Source organism: Aquila chrysaetos, chromosome Z (assembly GCF_900496995.4).
Source record: "Aquila chrysaetos chrysaetos chromosome Z, bAquChr1.4, whole genome shotgun sequence".
NCBI classification, from domain to species: Eukaryota; Metazoa; Chordata; class Aves; order Accipitriformes; family Accipitridae; genus Aquila; species Aquila chrysaetos.
The window spans coordinates 50,231,638-50,249,544 of record NC_044030.1 but is presented as its reverse complement, the minus strand read 5'-3'; the positions used below and the strand labels follow the sequence as shown (position 1 = coordinate 50,249,544).

Sequence of the window (17,907 nt, the reverse complement as noted above, 5' to 3'; positions counted from 1 at the left end):
AGTGTTAAAAAATTTACATGTAAGATATTGATGCATGCTAACACTAGTTTTGTAAGTAAAGAAATTTGTTAGTTGCTGGCACTGTTAGTAGTGCCTAACTAGAAGTCTGCCCTGTTTATGACTTAAGTGGTAAGAAAGAAAAGATCCTTGAAAGCAGAAGTGGGGAGGGAATTTTTTCAACCACTGGGGTTTTTTTGCTGTTCAAGCGAAGATGCAATTTTAAATGATTAATGTTTGTTTTGCAAATGTACATTTTTCTAGGCACTTGCAAAACTTGGTTGACAAAAGGCAGCTCTTTCCTTTTATTAATAATAATTATTATTACTCAAAAAAGGGTCAAAAGATAATTTTAACTCTGGATTTTTTCCTGTGATAGATTTTGATGGGTGGCCCTAATCTGGTTTGGTTTAGAGATCTACCACCCACAGCGTTGTGCAAAATCAAGTATTTGCTGCTTTTTGGTCCATGAGAAAACAGTTTTCATTGCGGGGCTGGGAATGGCAAGAAACTCATCAATTCCAGGATCCGTGAGCAGACTTTTATTGCATGTGTTTTATACGTGTATCCCTCCCCCAGTTTCACCCTTGTCACTGTCAATCACAGCCTCAACTAAGAGTTTACGTACAACAGCTGCTGAAAGTTGCTGATGAGAAAAGTAATTTATCATTAGGTTTTATCCACAGTTTCACCTAAAATATTCAGAGAAACGAACAATAATCATGAGATACACTGTGCTGAAAATAAGAGTACATAAGCATTGACAAGAGCCCATGGACTGAATTCTTGCTTAAACGGGTATACATCAGGCCCTGAGGCAGTTACACCACTGCAAAACCAGAGTGTGAAAAGAAACAGTTCATAAGAGCTCTAAGGCCATATTCATCCCATTTAACCATTGGCAGTATGCTGAGATCATGGTAGGCTCCCCTTACTGGCAGAGGAAAGAAACAGTTGGTTGAGCCCAAGGAGGAGCTGAGTATTCCTCTCTGTCTTCACTGACTATTAGGGCAGCAACAAGACTGTTGAGTTTGTACAAACTGCCCAGCAATCAAAGAATTTGGAGCCTATTTCAGGCTTTGACACTGAGCCTGTGGTTCACTTCACTTCTTTCTGCCTAGCTTCAGCAGGTTTCATGATTTTTCCCAGTGCAATAATTTGGCTTTTTCTTTACTACTGCTACTCCTGTTTTGCAGGACTGGGAGACAGGGAGGCTAGGCAAGTCATTCAACATCATACAGGAAGTGATACAGCAGAGGAGGAGGTTTCACAAACCATGGGCAGATGTCCTCAGTACTCAGCAATTTTTCTCTAATACACGTTATTAGCAGTAGAAGAACTGGGAATGAGACCAAAATTTAATTTAAGTGATCACAGCTCACAGTCTCAATATAAGACTTCAAATTTCTTAATACATATTTAAACATAACCTAGAGGCCTGAACTGTAAAAAAATTACCAAAACCTGAAAAAAACCCCAGTAAATATATTCATGCTCACACAAATTACGAGACTATTATATCTTTCTTTCTGCTTTATTCCAGGATGCTGCTTCAGCCTGACGACTCCTTGCAGATTCTAGCGCCTGTGGAAGCTGATGTGGGTTTCTATGCTTGCAATGCGTCCAATGCCCTGGGATCTGACTCTGTCTCCATTGCTGTCACTTTAGCAGGTAGTAGTTCACTCTCTGTGATTGCAGGATAGTCCCTGCCACTTGTGTGATTCTGGACAGAAATTGTTTGGGGGGGAACAGATGGCTGTGAATGCTGGGTGGGCAAGGTGAGTCAACAGAGGTACACTGGTGAAAACATAGTGTGTGAACTCTGGAAAACCCTGAGGCATAGTCCAGCTTTCACAGACAGTTCATGAGATTTGTGGATTTCTGCAAGAGATCAATGCCTTTTCTACCTTGCTACATCTGACGTGCTCTCAAGACAGTGCTCATCCTGATTATTCACAGCCTATATGGGCAGAGCAGTCCAAACCTCCCAAATCATATGCTTCATTTTAAACCTAACACTGATCTCTTCAAGTCTAACAGACTGATTGAAGGACTTATTCAGATGTACATTAGGCAGGTCTGAAAAATACCAGAGCTGAAGAGCTAGCCTCTTGCAGGATCAAGCCCTGTATCATATTCAACCCATTGTGGCACAAGCATAGCTGACACTCTTTTAATTGCTGGCAAAGAGAGGCTCACAAAAAATTAACTTCTGTGTTTATATTTCTCTACCAACAGTTGAGTTCTAAAGCAGACTAAATATCCTTTGTTAGTTTAGATTTCAGTTTTAAAGAAAACTCACCCAAATAAAAGCCAAGGAAAATGGGAGGCAGTACACGAATCCAGCTTATTCAAGGTTTGTTGGCAGGCAGTGTCAGCAGGCTCACAACCGAGTCAGGACTAGTGGAAGGACAGAGCAGCAAACATGAATAAGTGACTGTGGGGTAAAATGAAGGGACAGAAAAGACAGATAAGGACTGTGATGAGGCTGAGAGGTCTTAGAGAACGAGGATCCTATTCATCGCAAAAGCAAAAGGAAACACATTAGGAATGCTGGAAAGCTTACTGACTTTTCAGACCTCTCCATTTCACTGCTCCAGAACGTGGAAGCATTTGGAGGCCTCCAGTGTGCGGGCAGTGACCATCAGCTGCCAATGTGTCCATGTATGATTAGAGGAAGGAATAGTTGTTGATGAGCTTAAGTTTTTTACACCAAACATGGAGAAAATTTCAAGTAAGAGGCGCATAAAGAAAACCTAAGAATGCAGCAATAGCCAGCAGTGAAGCTCTGATGATCAGTAAAGTAATGGGAAAGAGACCCTGTCTGTCTCTTAGAAGGAGAAGAGCTGAAGCCCCCAGAGTGGAAAAGGAAGATCTGCATCAGAGCTACATATTACATGTAGGCAAAAACACTGATCCTTTTTACACTGCTGTAGATCAGGAATATCTTTGCTGAATCCTGAGCCACATGACAGCGGTGCTGCTGCTGAGACAGTATATTGTTTTATAAGGAGCAACTCCACAGTAAACTTCTTGTGTTCCACCAGCAAGAAGCTGAACATGAGGTTAAAAAATCATCATTCAAAACTGCTATTCTGTCCATATTGCTCCAGTGAGTTTAAAAGCCATAGTCTTTGTAGAACATAATTTGTGGAGACAACTTTGTGTGAAGCTATAGAAAAATAAACTGATCATTAGGTATACATGTGGCACAGGAAGGCTATTAGGTTTTTTATTATAATTAATTGTCAAGGCTCTAGTTTAACCTTTGTAGATAAATTAACATTCATGAATCCCAGACTCAAGCTGAACTCTGCTTAGAAACTGGTATACATTTCCATCTCGCATACAAGGCAAAGAGCTGCACATCTTATGAAATGTGGAACAAAGCAACAACTTTTGGGCATAATGGAAGTACTTTCTCCAAAAAAAAAATGGAAGGATCAGACCATCTTTAGAGGGATCAGGAGTAGGGCTGAAAGCTTATTTCATTGAAGAATTTTCTGATTAGTATGCATGGAAACATATGCATGGAAAAAAAGGCAGTGGAATATGCTTCCATGTTTCTCAATGGTTTGCTACTCATTTATGGCTTGAACAGCAAACAGATTTTTGATCTTTTGATTAGATTGTGGAAACCAATCAGGAAAATAAAAGGCTGATGGATAGCTGAAGAACTTTTCTTTCTTTTCTTTAGGCTTTGCCACAAAGCTTGAAAACTTTTGGAGCTATTTCAACAATCAAATGTAATATTTTACTTTGCTATTATTAGGCATTAAAAGCACCAAAATAAAAATTAAAAAAATACCACCACCACCCCAAACTGATATGACAGGAATTCCAGATGAAAGGCATCTTTTAAAAGCCCTGAAATATAGCTATATGGAGCAATATTTAGTTAGGGCTGAATTAAATTTTCAGGACTCTCCGTGAGCTAAATGAAACCAAATTCTTCTTCTCACCTCTATCTCTTCTTCCTTGGTCACCTCCAGATTAACACACAAATGAAGCCAGTGGTAGGCATTAGCCTAAAACTGCAGCTTCTGGAGGCAATTGATGATGTTTGAACCTGTTTTGTATCTGACTATTTAAAGGGGAAAAAAATGTGTTTATAGATTTGGGGGTAAAGTTGAGTTTGAAAATACAATACTGAGTCAAAAGCACCTAAGTCCCATACCCTTTAAAGCAGTTTTGTCGTGTTCTGCCGCTCGTGCCAATATCCTCACTGCAGAGCGTTTTGGCTGAGACAGGGGCTGCCTTAACCCAGCTTTGTCAGCTCTGCTGCTTCACTCCCCTCTCTCAGAGCTAAGCCCGAGTACCTCTGAACTTTGTGGTGTCATGTAGGCATGCCTTTGCAGTGCCCGTACAAAAGGAGTTGCAGAAGGCTCCTCAAGCCCCCAAGGGTGGATAGCTCCATAGCTAATCCCACATAGACAGGCACAACAGCAGGGCAGCACCTTGACCCACTTGCTCGCTGTCACCAATGTTGGAAGCACACTGAAAACAATTTGAAAATTTTGTTGGAGGCAAAGCAGTTATCTTTGTTAGAGATAAACAGGGTTAATGCATAACACTGTTACTACAGGCTTTAGATAAAACAAAACAGTTTATCTGAACGAAAGGAGCTTGTTTATGTCCCTCATCTTCTTATACTAGCCATTACAAGAAAACTTTCTGGTTATGGTCTGGTCTTCCCAATCCCAGTGTTTCCACTATAGGTTAAAGAAAACCTGATTAATGTGTAGAAACAGCTTGTGTGTTCCTCTAAACCTCCTGCACTATTAATGTGCCTGTAGCCATCACTCAGGCTTTGGCAAAGGATGGTATTTTGGTTGCAGTACCAGGCAAACATCTTGCTGCAGCTGCAATTGTACTGGTAGTTACTGATTCAGCTGGTGCATGTGGCTTTAATGCTATTCTGCCTCTGCTCTAAGTATGCTTTTTCTTTTTTCCAAGACAGCTTTTCCCATGGAATTCCGCAACGCTGTAATATTATAAAGAACAGGTGGCCTTATACTCCAGCATTTTCCCTTGTCCACCTGTCCTGTGTAGGTACTTGCACAGAGTGTCCTAGGCCATCTGTCCCATGCAAGTCCAGTGTGCTTGGTCTGATAAACTGTGGTGCTTCTTTTATACAGGAAAGCCACTGATAAAGGCATCAAGAGCTACTGTGATCAATACTGAATCGCCTGGTGTCACTGTTGATATTGGAAGCACAGTGAAAACTATCCAGAGAACAAATGTTACCATTATCTGCCAGGTCGCAGGTGAGAAATTACTTAGTCTCCAATGGAGGTACCTTTGGCTATAAATTTATGTGGGGTTCTTTCCTAAATTGGTGTCTCCAGGTGCAGCTGAGTGAAACTGCAAGGATTCCTAGGACTCAGGCAAACTTCATAGCTTCCATTAATTCTTAGCATAGAAATTGTCTTCCTTTTATCAATAGCAACAAGAAAAGTGTAGTGGCTTAAGAAAATTGGTCTGGAACAATACAACAGGCATCTTTGTGAGAGATACACTGTATGATGTGGGTACAACAAAACTGATACACATTCCTACCTGTGGGGGATTCTTGGTGAGAATATACGAGCATGGACTGACTCATTTCCTCATTGATGGGGTTTTCAAAGTCCCCTCCGGTTAGTTCCTTCTCTTCCTGCCAAACTCTGTTCTTTCAAATTAAGAGCACGTTAGCACACTCTTTTTCTGATTTTTCTTTTTTCATCTTGGGAGTGCAGGAATTCAGAGGAATTCTGCTGAAACAGGGTTCTCCCTGAAACTGTTCTCCAGCCAGAGACTGAATGTCCCTCAGCCTTACAATGGCAGTTTGCCTCTTTCCATGCCAACCTCAAAAGAGGTTGACCTTATTTGCATGTTGCAGTCCTACAGCTGTTGATGGGAATGGTGTTGGTATGGGGAGGAGGGATGGGGGAAGAGAGCGAGCTTGGAAATCCCTAAAGACCCAGGGCCAGACCTTTGATTCATTACACTTCCATGCATACTATGAGGAGGAATTGGAGGGGAAGGGAGCAGCTTATAAAACACAAAGTGAGCCATGCTGAGTGTTACACAGATATCTCCGGTGGAGACTTGTATGAAGTCCCTTAGAGCCTTGCTTTAGCTTCTTGTCCCTAGCAGCTACTTCAGATGACTCTAAATAAGCATCTGCACTGCAAATATAAAAATGTCCTGCTTTTTTTACACTTCCTGCTCACTTTAAGCACTTAGCAGTTGTCAGTTTTCCTTCTTCAAGTGCTGCCAACCACACCCCTATGCAAATTCTTACATGAAAAGAGTATTTGGCTCAAGTTTCACTATTTGTTCATCTGTCCTTTAGCAAAGTATGCACAATAGCTGTGAAAACACTAGGCTGGGATCCCAATTTATTAATTATTCTCAGTGGGATTAATGAAAGAAAAATACAGCATCATTTTTCCTAGTGGTTCATGAAGGAGTAAATTCAGTAATTCTGTTGCCCTCTCAATATAGACATTAGACACTGTCTTGCAATCAGACTGATGTCCAATGTCTTTCAAGGAAGAAGGAGATGAAAGCTGTACTCTTTTTCCCCAAGCCCCTGCATGGCCACCTGCACTGACAGTGTGTGAATGAGACTAAAAATTATATGAACATAAATTACTTTGAATTTCTCTCTCTGGGTTCTCTCAGCTGCAGATGGGGAGGTCCCACAGGTGTAGACAGTGACTGCTGATTTAAGAAGTGTAGCCATTTCCCTTTATTATAAAGACATCATGAAAAGAACAGGACGTAGCTGAGCAAAGTCACCACAGTTCTTATGGCATCAGAAAAATAAAGGAGGGGAGCACAGCATGGCCAGGGACACAGACTCAGTGCCTTTTCTGAGAGTAAAATCATCTCTAGCAATTTTATGAAGCCTACCTACTATGACAATGTATGTCCACAATGGAAAATTTTAGCAGTGTCACTGCAGAATCACTGTCTTCTTTCCCAGAAGAAGCCTTTTTGCTATCTGGTAGAATTACTGTATATTGGATTCTTCTGTGATACAGAATAAATTCCCTTAAACCATAATTTTTCTTCATGGGTGTTTATCCTCTGCTACTGCCTCAGCAGAAAATGTCAGCTATGTTTGACACCAGAGATTAATACTGTTGAAATTATGATAAAGTCATAGACCACAAACTGTGATGTTACACAGGGAATAAGAGAGTGAGTAATGAGGGCAGAAATATTTTACAGGCACTAGAATCCTATTTTCATACAAGTAGTGTTAATAATTCAACAGCAATTAAAAAAAAGCTACATATGCAAAGAGATCCAGGAACAGAGTGATTTGTCAGCTATCTCACCAATGCCTGGAAAATATACCTGGTAAAGAACATGACAATAAATATAATTGTCCTTCCAATGTAAGCACTATTTTTTTGTTTTAGCATCAGGGTTGTGATTATCCAAACTTTTAATATATTTTTGATCATTCTACTTAGAACAATCAATTCTAAGGAGAAGAGTAACATGGCAGTATTGATTCAGTCAACAAACGTGGTGTATCCTAGTGACTTCTTCAGAGTAGATGAACTTTACAGCTATGTAGTTTGCCAAAGTTCTTCAGAAGGCATTAACAATGAAATGGCCACCAAATCATAGCAAGTTCATGAACATAATTAGAAAGCAAACAAACATATCCAGAAAATATGTGGAGACTTATCTAGATGAAAAAACTCTTCACACAGCTTTGAAAAGCTGTAGCCTTTTTCCTTCTAGTACTTTCTCACTGGTCATTTCAGGATGCCCTGAGCCAGCACAGCAACTGAGAGTTGTTCCAGATCAGAATTTGGTGTCTGTTAATCTCATCATGATAAGCTGTGTTGCATTCACTGTGCTGAATAGTCTGTAGTATAGGACCATGCATGTATTTGATCTTGATGTCTTGGCTCATGTAAGGATACATCTTTACTGAGAGTCAGCAGGACAGCAGAATAAATATTTATAAGAGAAATATTAAGTATAAGGATCAGTTCTGACATTTTCTAAAGCTGCTCTTGCTGTCAAGGGACAGAAGTATACACTTGCTGCTGACAGGTGTTGATAAGCCTGGAGAAGGTTTCTTATGAGATAATGAAAGAGAACATTACCAGAGCCTAGGGATTAATTTTATATTGCTCTTTAACTTCTTATGAAGGGCATAAGCACTGTCAAAATCTGTGTTCTGAGCTGGAATCTATAGATATTAGCCATAAAACAACGGAAAACAAAATAATTCTGGATGCATTAGAGTTTAATTGGCCCCTGACATGAATTATGTCAGGTTGAAACTCTGTTTTGGTCATACCACAAAGATGGTGGCGTAGTTTTGTTCAAACTTGAAGATCAGCCTTATTTCACTTGACATAACTTTGCCACTTTTTTTTGTAGAGGTGAAAGAATATTTTTTAAACATAGGTGATTGTGGTCAATCCCAGACATCTCCAAAACTAATCCTAAGGGAACTCCCACCCACAAGTCACTCAGAAATCTTGCAGATGCCTGTGACTTCCAGCTGGAGGATTTTCTCCAAGCTTCAGAAAGCCAGCAGCATTTCTGGTGTGGGAAATTTGATTGCTGTGGGCAATTTCACTTCCAAATGGAATATGGGAGTAATTTGGATCACATTGGTGTCACTAGGAAGCTTTCTGTTGACTTCAACACTTAAATTGTGCCAATACTTCTTCAGATACCAGAAGCCTCAATTGATCTGGACCAAGCTGTTACTGAAAATACAGTTGCATATGAAAGGAGGAACCAATTTTAAAAATCTAGTTCTTAGGGCATTTCTCTGTGGTATCCTTCAGGCCATAAGACTTCTAACAGAGGCACCCGCACCTGCCAAGTGTCATGTACAATTGGTCCCTGCTGAGTCAGATCAGATTTGGAAGAGTGACTTAAATATATTACCATCCTGCACTGTATATCCTTCTCTCTCTGATGTTTCAGCTTGCAGCTTTTTCAACTCTCCTAAACATTCCTTTCCTCTGTATTTCATCTATATGTTGGAGGTTATATTTTTCTAGTTCTTACCTTGCTTTATGACCCATGTTTGTTCATCAGCTATACCAGATTCTGACATGCAAGTCACTATTTCAGGAATATTATGTCATTGGAAACAAGTTACCATTGATAGATCCTTGTATTGTTATGCTTCCTTTCCCCAGAAGCGCCTGGTTTAGCAAAATTATCTTGATTGGCATGCATAGTTCTGCTTGCTACATATCCCAGGTAGCCTTTTTTGTGCTGGATACATGCACAGTGATGAACGGGAAAGCTGAAGAATAGGCTTACGTAACTATTCACCACCTAAAGTCCTGCCTGCCCAGCAAAGTGAGTTTTGTTTCCAGCTGGCACTTCTCAGACTTTCAGTCTCTGTGATTGTTTCTGCAAGGCAAACACACTCAGCCCTCTGTCATTCACCATTACCCAACAAGACTGATTTAAATGCTCTTGCTACACCTTGTGGCAATGCTGTGCAATGATGTGTTTGCTCATCCCTGTGCTGGCTGCCTCCGGTTCCTGTCTTGAGGCTTGTATATGTCACTAAAGGTGGAAGCGCAAAGGAAAATTAAGCTGCTATTCACTGACATATACTGCTTACCTGCCCTAAACCAAACGGTAGGAACAGCTGTACAGGTTACTTTCAAAAAATCTCCTGTTATTGTGGAAACTTCACATCAAAGACAGAGGAAGAACACACTTTGTAGAGTAGCAGTCAGAAAAAGGTTTTTGTAGAGCTGCTGGACATTTTGTAGGTACAGTGCACCTTTCCTAGACTCAACAGTAATACCTCAACAGTAAGGGGTCTCACCTTTAACCCCTTGTTGCTTCTTCTACTAGTGAAGTGTATACAAGAGGAATCTGCCTTTCTGGACTAAGACTACCTGAGCAGCTGTCTGCAAGAAGCTAATTAGTTCTGCATGACTTTATTTATTTATTTATTTTATTTGAGTCCCTGCCCTTGAGGACTGTGGTCATATGAAATCCTCATTGTCCCTTTCCCTTCTTCTTTACCCTTCACAGCACTCCTCATCCCTTCCTCTTCTCCCACTATTTGCACTTGTCTTCCTTTATTTTCAAGAAAAACTTGAAAGCTCTACCCAATTTTAATCTTCAAAGTTGGAATTGGAGAAAGCTTTATAATTTTATAATCTTGTGATTGTTTATTTCTGAGGTACATTTCTTGGTACTTTCATGCCTAAGTTCAGCAATAACCATAATGTGAAAACCTGTGCACTGTAAGTAGGTTAGACTGCAAGAGAGAGTGGATCATCCCTTCACTAGGGTGGCATTGGAAGGACAAGTGCTAGGATGTGAGTGTTTTTCCATTTCAGGGACTGCAGAACTGGAATAGTCTCCTTTGCTCTCCAGAGCTCACCTCTCAAACTTCCTTTCCCCGCAATGGAAATACAATAAACACAGAGGCTTGAATAAACTCAAGGGTTGGGGTTGTTTGCTATCCAGCGGTTGTCTGAACTCCCCTGAGGACTCTGCCTGGATGCTCTGGAAAAAATCAGAGTGAGGTTTTAAGTGGTGGTCGGCCCACCCATGCCACATAGGTCAAAGACTAGCAGCCAGATGGAGAGCTGTGTACTGGTCCTATCCCAGTTGTGGGGTGGGGGGTCAGAAACAGGCCAACAGCCCATCCTTTTAAAAAAACTGAGTTGTAGCAACACAAACAAGGGTAAGCCTTTGGAAAACAGTATCATAGACAAGAATGATTAGTTCTCTGGTATGCCATGAAGGATCCAGATTAGCATATGCTATTTACCCTCAGACAAAGGTGAGAAAAACCCTGCAGTCTCTTACAGCCTACTTCCTGCTGCTTTCTGAATGTGGATGAGACCCTCTGCCCTTACAGGGCTTCAGCTTTCCTTCCTGGCTGCCAAGTTCAGACATACTCATCCCAGATGTCTTGGCAAAATCACCAGGTGACTCTGGGAGAGGTGGAAAAAAGGCCACAATGCTTTGATGTGGAAGAACAGGGAAAATCTCCCTTTCCCACTTCCATCTGCATATGCTTAGTGAGGCACCTGTATTCAGGCAGCCACTATGAATACAAACAAATAGATGGTCGTGCTCAGTGAGCACAGCCCAAGTGAGGTATTTCTGATGCCAGGGCCACAGAATAGACAGAGTGGGTTTTGTTTTTTGACATGGAGGGACAACCAGAAAGGTACTGGCAATGGGCAGAGGAACATGCTGCTGTGACATAAGGCAAGGAAGGATTTAGGTGGGCAGCAGATACCTAAGAATAACTGCCTGTATGCATGCCCTTAATCTACAGTAGACACAAGGAAACTGCATGTTCATGTGAAAGAGATTAACCACCTCCCACATACAGAGGGTACCGCAAATGGGACAGCATGCACTCCAGCAGTTACCAGGATTACTGATCTGCTACTCCTTACAGCCATGGGTCCACACAGTACCATTTCCTCCCAGGCACAGCTCCATAGGTCTATCCCATCTATTGAGACTTCCAATACCAGTTCACATAAGGCAATTTTTTAGTAGTCAGTGACACTAAATTACCTCATCTGGTATGCATTTAAGTTGAGGTAGAAAACTCTATGCCAAGGAAATACTACCTAATGGAAAACCAGAGGTATTGCCAGCTACACATCAGAACACATTCCTACAAGGGGGTACCCAACAGAGATAGCTAGACCTTACATCCAAGCACACAAAAGGAGGCAATTCTTCCTATAGTGGGTTATGAATCTGTAACAATCTGTTGTCTGAAGACGCCTGGTGAGGCCAGGGAAACTGCTTTTCCGAAGATGTTAACAATGCTAATTGTTTGCATAATTTCAAAAAGAAAGATTGGATGAATTAATAAAACAGAAGTCCATGGAGGGCTCCTGACTGCACAAAAACTAATTCTGGCTCAGAAAGTTCCTGAGCTGAAACTAGTGGGAGGCTGGGAGAGGCTTATGGCTTCTTCCAGAGACAGGATACAAGGCTAGATTAACCTTTGTTCTGATCTAATTTCAAGAGTGATGAGTTCAGAGTTCACTTGTACAATTCTGGGACACTAAAAGGGAAGCCTTCAATTCTGTTTTAACTGTTCTGCTCTGTCTCATTGTTCTATCTTAATAATTTTGCCTGTAGCAACCATAGCACTGTTTAGCAACCACTATATCTTTCTTGTGTTATGTTTTGTCAATGTTTTTTCAGGTGTTCCTGAAGCAGAAGTTACTTGGTTTAAGAACAAGGTCAAGCTGTCCTCTGCTCACCATCTGCATGATGGTTTGCTGCTAATTGCAAATGTTTCTCTGTCAGATCAGGGGTTGTACTCCTGCAAGGCAGCCAATCTTCGTGGGGAGGTAACTGAAAGCTCCCAGCTGTTGGTTCTTGGTAAGTCCAGGGTATTTTGCATTTACAGCAATAGTAATGTGGCTGCTGGTATATCTAGCCTACAGATCTAGTCAGAGGATGTGGAAAGAGGGAAGGACATACAGGCAGCCATGTTCTAAGAAAAGAATCACTCTGCATTTGTTCTCTTGACAGCATTACCTGAAATAAGGTGGTGGTAAAAGGAAGATGGATAAGGAGAAAATGTCTCAGCACAATGACTGCACCTCCCAGTCCTGAGAGATTCAGTTTCACTTTTTCAGACTTGCTAGTTAAGAAAAGCATTTATTAACCATTTCTTAAAGTGACTCTCTTGAAATCAGAATGATGCCACTTTTTCCCTGTGAAGTGCTCTGCCTCTGCTGAGCAGCCTTTCTGTACATGGCTGTGTGATACTGACCCATTTCACCCCTAACAGGTGCATAAACCCAGTGCACTTTTAAAAAGCACTTCCCAAGTTCAGTGAAGGGCAAAGTTTACTTTTTCTTGGGTTTCTAAACAACAGAGAGAAAGCCCAGCTGGGTGATTTGAAGAGACAATGTCAGCTGTGAAGCATGGGTGGAAGTGTTACCTTGTGGTAATTGGATGTGTGGGAAAGGGTTTCCCTTTCCTAGTAACTCATCTTCTATCAGTTCTCCATGCCTGGCAGATGAATGATCCAGCCAGACTTTGTAAGTGCTTCTGTACATTTGATAGTGAAGTTTCAAATTTTGAAACCTAGTCCCTGCTATTGCTGCAACACCATTAAAGTATCCGTTACAGCTCTCATCTTTTACGGCTAGAGTGAACATGGGTCCCATGGATGTTGCAGCTTCCAAAGGAAGTTTTAAAGTGAGATTACTCAGTTTCACAGACAACACTAAAACCCCTTTATGAATGTTCACATGATTTCCCTGTGAATCCAGACTGGCTCTAGAAACTCAGTCTAAAAAACTCTGGGAAAAAAAAAAATCAGCTGGATTTCAGGCTATAAATAAAAACTCCTGCATGATCTTTAAGTCCTTTTCTGATCTTTATAAATGGCTTAGTTTTTAAAGATGCAACGTTACTGTGAGTTATGCAAGCTGCTTATGTTTTTAGGCAAATGACATTTTTAATTCCTTGATGGAAAGAAACAGTTCAAGCATGCATGACTCGTACTTCTGGTGCTGAATGTGATCAGCAATAGAAAATTGCTTAGTGTGTGCCGTGATCTATTTGGAAGGGGATGAAGCCACCATTCACTTAAATCAAATATCCCATCATTTCCATGACAAACAGAATTGGGAATGATGGGCAAGGCAATTGATTTTTAAAATAGCTTTATGGTTGGTAAAGAACTAAGTCCTGCAGTTCTCAGTGTAGACTGATCCTCTTGAGCTCTGAACTCTTAGTGCTTTGGAGCTCTGCCTAAGTATACCACAGGATTTGGCAGGGTTATAACCATATTTAGTCAGTGCTTGATCTGGGTTGTAGCAGACATTAAAAAGTTTTCCACTGACTGCCATGGACATTTGATTCAGCTTCTATGCTGTATAGATTTGCTCTTTCATATCTCCTGATATCATGTATCTTCATCACATATGCAGAGGGTCAACCAGAATGCCATGGTGGTCTTCAGAGAGAATTTCTTTCATTTTGTGGTCATAATGATACAGATGTTATTTTAATAACTTCTCTAGTGCCTTAACTAACATGAGGCAAAGCACACCTTTAGTAGTTTCCCAAAGTTGCTTTGACTGCCCCTGTAAAATGCAGCAAGGCAAATAATGCAGCAATAACTGGTGGTGGGTTTTTTGATGTCCGTAAGATGTTTTCTGCTATAATGTTGCTCATCACTTCAGTCTCCCAATCTGTTACCAGAGCCTCCACAACCTCTTCCTTACCTAGAAGAATTGACAGCCATGCTTTCCAGTTCTGGGACCAGCACTCATTCAGTGCTGACCTCTCCCTCAGGAACAAAAATGACCATCAGTCCAGGGAGTTCTGTTCTTATAGGTAAGTCAAGTGCTTTAAGATTTTTTTAGATTAAAAAGGGTTTAGGATTTAGATTATAGTTATGCATCCAGTTATCCATTACAGTTAAGCATTCAGTTATCTAGCCATGGAGCACTGGGACAAAAGACATCAAACCAACAGCACATTGTCAGTCATAATCACTGCCAAATTGTTCTCAGAACTCAGAAACTCATTTAAAAAGAGGAGGTCCTCTTATTAGTGTAGTGCCCCAAAGCTGCATGCAGTATAAGGGCTCCATTGTGCCACACTTTATAACACCCCGTAAGAAGCAGTACCTGCTCTGAGGGACTGGCAATCTCATTCAAAGCAAGACATGGCAAACTGGTGTGCCAGTTGATCTAAAAGAAGAAATGCTTGTGGTTCTGTTTTTCTTTTTCTTCTGCATTTGTGTACTAGTCTTTCCATATGTCTGCTATTCATATTGTATATCCTTCTTCTTCAGAGCCTTTTCTAGAGTTTTGCCTATCCCTTTAGACATGTTTTTCTCTTGCAAGCTCTCTGTTTCATTCTGTTCATTTTATTCCTCTCTGTTATATCACACAACTAATGTCTGTACAAAACCATATAAGTAAATAATCCCCAATGAAATGTTTTCTTTCTTTTCATCCTTTTCTGCCTTCCATATAGCTTTCTCCTCTTTACACTGCAAGTTCTGTTACATGCTGTAAACTCCTTTCAGATCTGTGGGCATGATTTGTTTGCAAAGAGAATCTCATCCTTTTCTAAAGTTCAGGGTATGTTTATTTTAAAATTACATTTCTCATGCTGATCTTGAGCCTCTACTAACTGTGAGGCTCAGATAGGTGAACAGCTTCTCTAATGCCTTGTTACTGCATACAATGAAATCTTGTCAAGTCCTGCAATTTTAGAACAATCTTTTGTCTTTTTAGGGGTAGGGATCTGAAACTTTTAGCAAAGAGTCTGTAGCTGGTTTGAGTGTTTATAGCTCTGGTCTCTGTACCTTCCAAAACATTCTTTTCTTACATTTAGTAGCAATTCTAAGATTTTATTTTCACAGTGGAGGCTTTTTATTTATGTTTTTAGTTTTGTATGGTTTACTTTTCCCCAGTGCTGACATCTGCATATATTTGCAAAGGCTTTTAGCGTGCAGCTCCGTATTACATTTCTGCTTGCACAAAAACTTCACTGCAATAGTCCTTGGTGGGGGAAATATCTGAAGGTATTTATTAGCATTGAATAAATCATTTTGAGTATAGTTTTATTGTACTCACTGTTGTAAGACTGGGTCACACTCCTGTTTCATCCATCTCCTCTCAGGTTTCCAAAAAGAGGTCTTTAGTAGTTGTAGGGATTTTTTATTGTTTGAAAGTAGTAATTGAACCACAAAGGGTGTTCTGCACTGCCTGTATATAACCACATCTAAATTAATTTCATTTGGCCTAGTTGCCCTGTACCCTGCCATTCCACTTCAGGGGCAAGGAAACTCCATGAATTTTAATAGCAAAATAACAAGCCAGTTTCATTCTTGAGGCAATTCCCTCAACTTCACTGGAGTTTTACCGACCTGGATTTGAGGCCTATTATTATTAAAATCTAAGGAAACCTCCTGAGAGATTTTTTACAATGAAAAATCAGCATGGAATGGGCTATCCAATCAATTAGAAAGCTACAGTCCAGTGTGCTGCATCATGTTGTATCACTGAAACAAACACACAAAGCATTCCGCTTCTATGTATGTTACTTAAATACGTTGTCTGTAGTCATACCAAAGAATTTGGATTCATCCACAGTGATGATAACCATTACTGCAAAAAAAAGGGACTCATCTCTTAGATTTTTTTTTAAAATCTACATCTACTTTACTCTGTACACTAATATCAGTATGGATTACAATCAAAGACTCTGTATTTACTCCCAAATTTAGTCTTCTCACAGTCTTCCAGTGCAGTGGCTAAATTTATCATGGTCTACTGTGATACCTTCATAGCCTCACTGTATCCTAATGAAATGTTCATATTTTGGCAAAAAAAAAATAGCAGCAATTTTTTTGATCAAAAGAGGAGATGCCATCATTATGCAAATTCTTGCCCTTTATTCTGTTTTTATTCTTTGGATGACATGAACGCAATGCAAATCCTGGAGCATAATGGTTATTCTAGGGAATCTGAAGATATGAGTGAACCTATGGGGAAAATCCTAGGCAATTATCTGGAATCTGGTTCCCACCCCTTTTATCTCTTGGATTACATATTCTCCAGTTTGTTCACTGGGAACCTGCTGTCACCCACAGCTTAGGACTCTGAATTTTCACTTTTCCAGGCTACACTACCTCTATCCAATTTTGTGTATTTAGCCAGAAAAAGTCCCTATTTGTAGGAGATACTGAAAATAACTGTAAAGTTAGATGGTAAAGTGAACTTTTTCATGACCAGAAAAGTACAGTCAATTGTAAAAAAAGGAAGTACTGCTGCTCCATATTTATTGTGCTCTCCCTGCAGACTTCCATATCAAATTTACTCACTTCACAAATCAGAACACGATTTTACTGACTGCCAGCACTGCAAACACAGTCCTAGAAAGCAGATTTCTTTCTGGTTTTATACATTATCCCCAATGACCACAGAGTTAGAGCAGCTTAGCTGCCAATTTCACTGCTGCTTCAGAAGATGAAGAGCTGGACTACAAATTCCTGTTCTGCAAACACCAATGTTATTTAGTGATGAAGCTGTTTTTAAAACAAAATAATAACAAAAACCTTTCACTTAAAAGATGCAAAGGATTGCCTTTACCAAAACTAGTATTTCCTCTCATTTTTCTTTTACTGGCAATAGTATATCCCCCTCATTTTCTAGTAAGAGTCACTTAGATGCTCAGAAGTCCCAGAAAGCAGAATGGAAAACTATAATTATGGTAGCCACCTTGCTTGCAATGGCCAGCCTTTTGAGTATCAATAAATTACTTATTTTGAGAGGGCCAACTGCATTAGAGCCAAGGCCCAAAGTTCAGGAGGGTTTTCAGTCTTTTCCCCACCCCCACCCCCCCCCCGCCCCCCAGAGGGGACCACTTCAAGTCTGTGGCTAGTAATTGCCTACCTGCAGATTTAAGGGTTATCTAGATGTGGCACTGAACAGAAAAATTAACCTAGAACTTTTTGAATGTTCTGCAGTGCATTTTAGTGAGTCAAATGCTGTGCCGCTGAGTACTTTAGGAGAAGAAACAGATCATACAGATAGACTGATGCCATGATCAGGGCCAAACTCTTTCAGCAGAGCCAGAGAAGATAGTGCTGCTATTCCTTGCTATGTATCTTGCTTTTGAGCCATAATGTCTGTAAACGTGGGTCTAATACTTGTTCAAAATCAGTGTAAAAAGCAATAAAAGATCCAGATGAATACAGCTGATCTTACCAGTACAAATTTCTTGCAAGGTTTGGTGATATACTCAAGAGCAAAAGTATATGTTCTTGAAACATAAGTTTTCCTTTACTCCCTTTTGCTCTTCCCCTCTCTACCATAAGCCGGCTCTACATTTTCCTAGGTTTTGGGAGTTCCTGCTGCATTAAAATGGAAGCAGAAATGCAAAATA

The 17,907-nt window shown here is 40.4% G+C and overlaps 1 protein-coding gene and 1 long non-coding RNA gene across 6 annotated transcripts in view; one reads left to right on the top strand and one right to left on the bottom strand.

Annotated features, from left to right (window-relative positions):
• Nucleotides 1-2,396, bottom strand: part of LOC115336754 — a 38,991-nt gene extending 36,595 nt beyond the window's left edge. For both annotated transcript variants that reach the window (XR_003921901.2, XR_003921900.1), the window contains exon 1: nt 2,300-2,396. This is a non-coding gene — a long non-coding RNA (uncharacterized LOC115336754). The remainder of the gene's footprint in view (nt 1-2,299) is intronic.
• Nucleotides 1-17,907, top strand: part of ADAMTSL1 (ADAMTS like 1) — a 489,531-nt gene that overhangs the window by 449,053 nt on the left and 22,571 nt on the right. For all 4 annotated transcript variants that reach the window (XM_030004255.2, XM_030004254.2, XM_030004257.2 and 1 more), the window contains 4 exons: nt 1,541-1,668; nt 5,136-5,264; nt 12,187-12,366; nt 14,206-14,340. In XM_030004255.2, the coding sequence (XP_029860115.1) occupies nt 1,541-1,668; nt 5,136-5,264; nt 12,187-12,366; nt 14,206-14,340 (572 nt within the window). The remainder of the gene's footprint in view (nt 1-1,540; nt 1,669-5,135; nt 5,265-12,186; nt 12,367-14,205; nt 14,341-17,907) is intronic.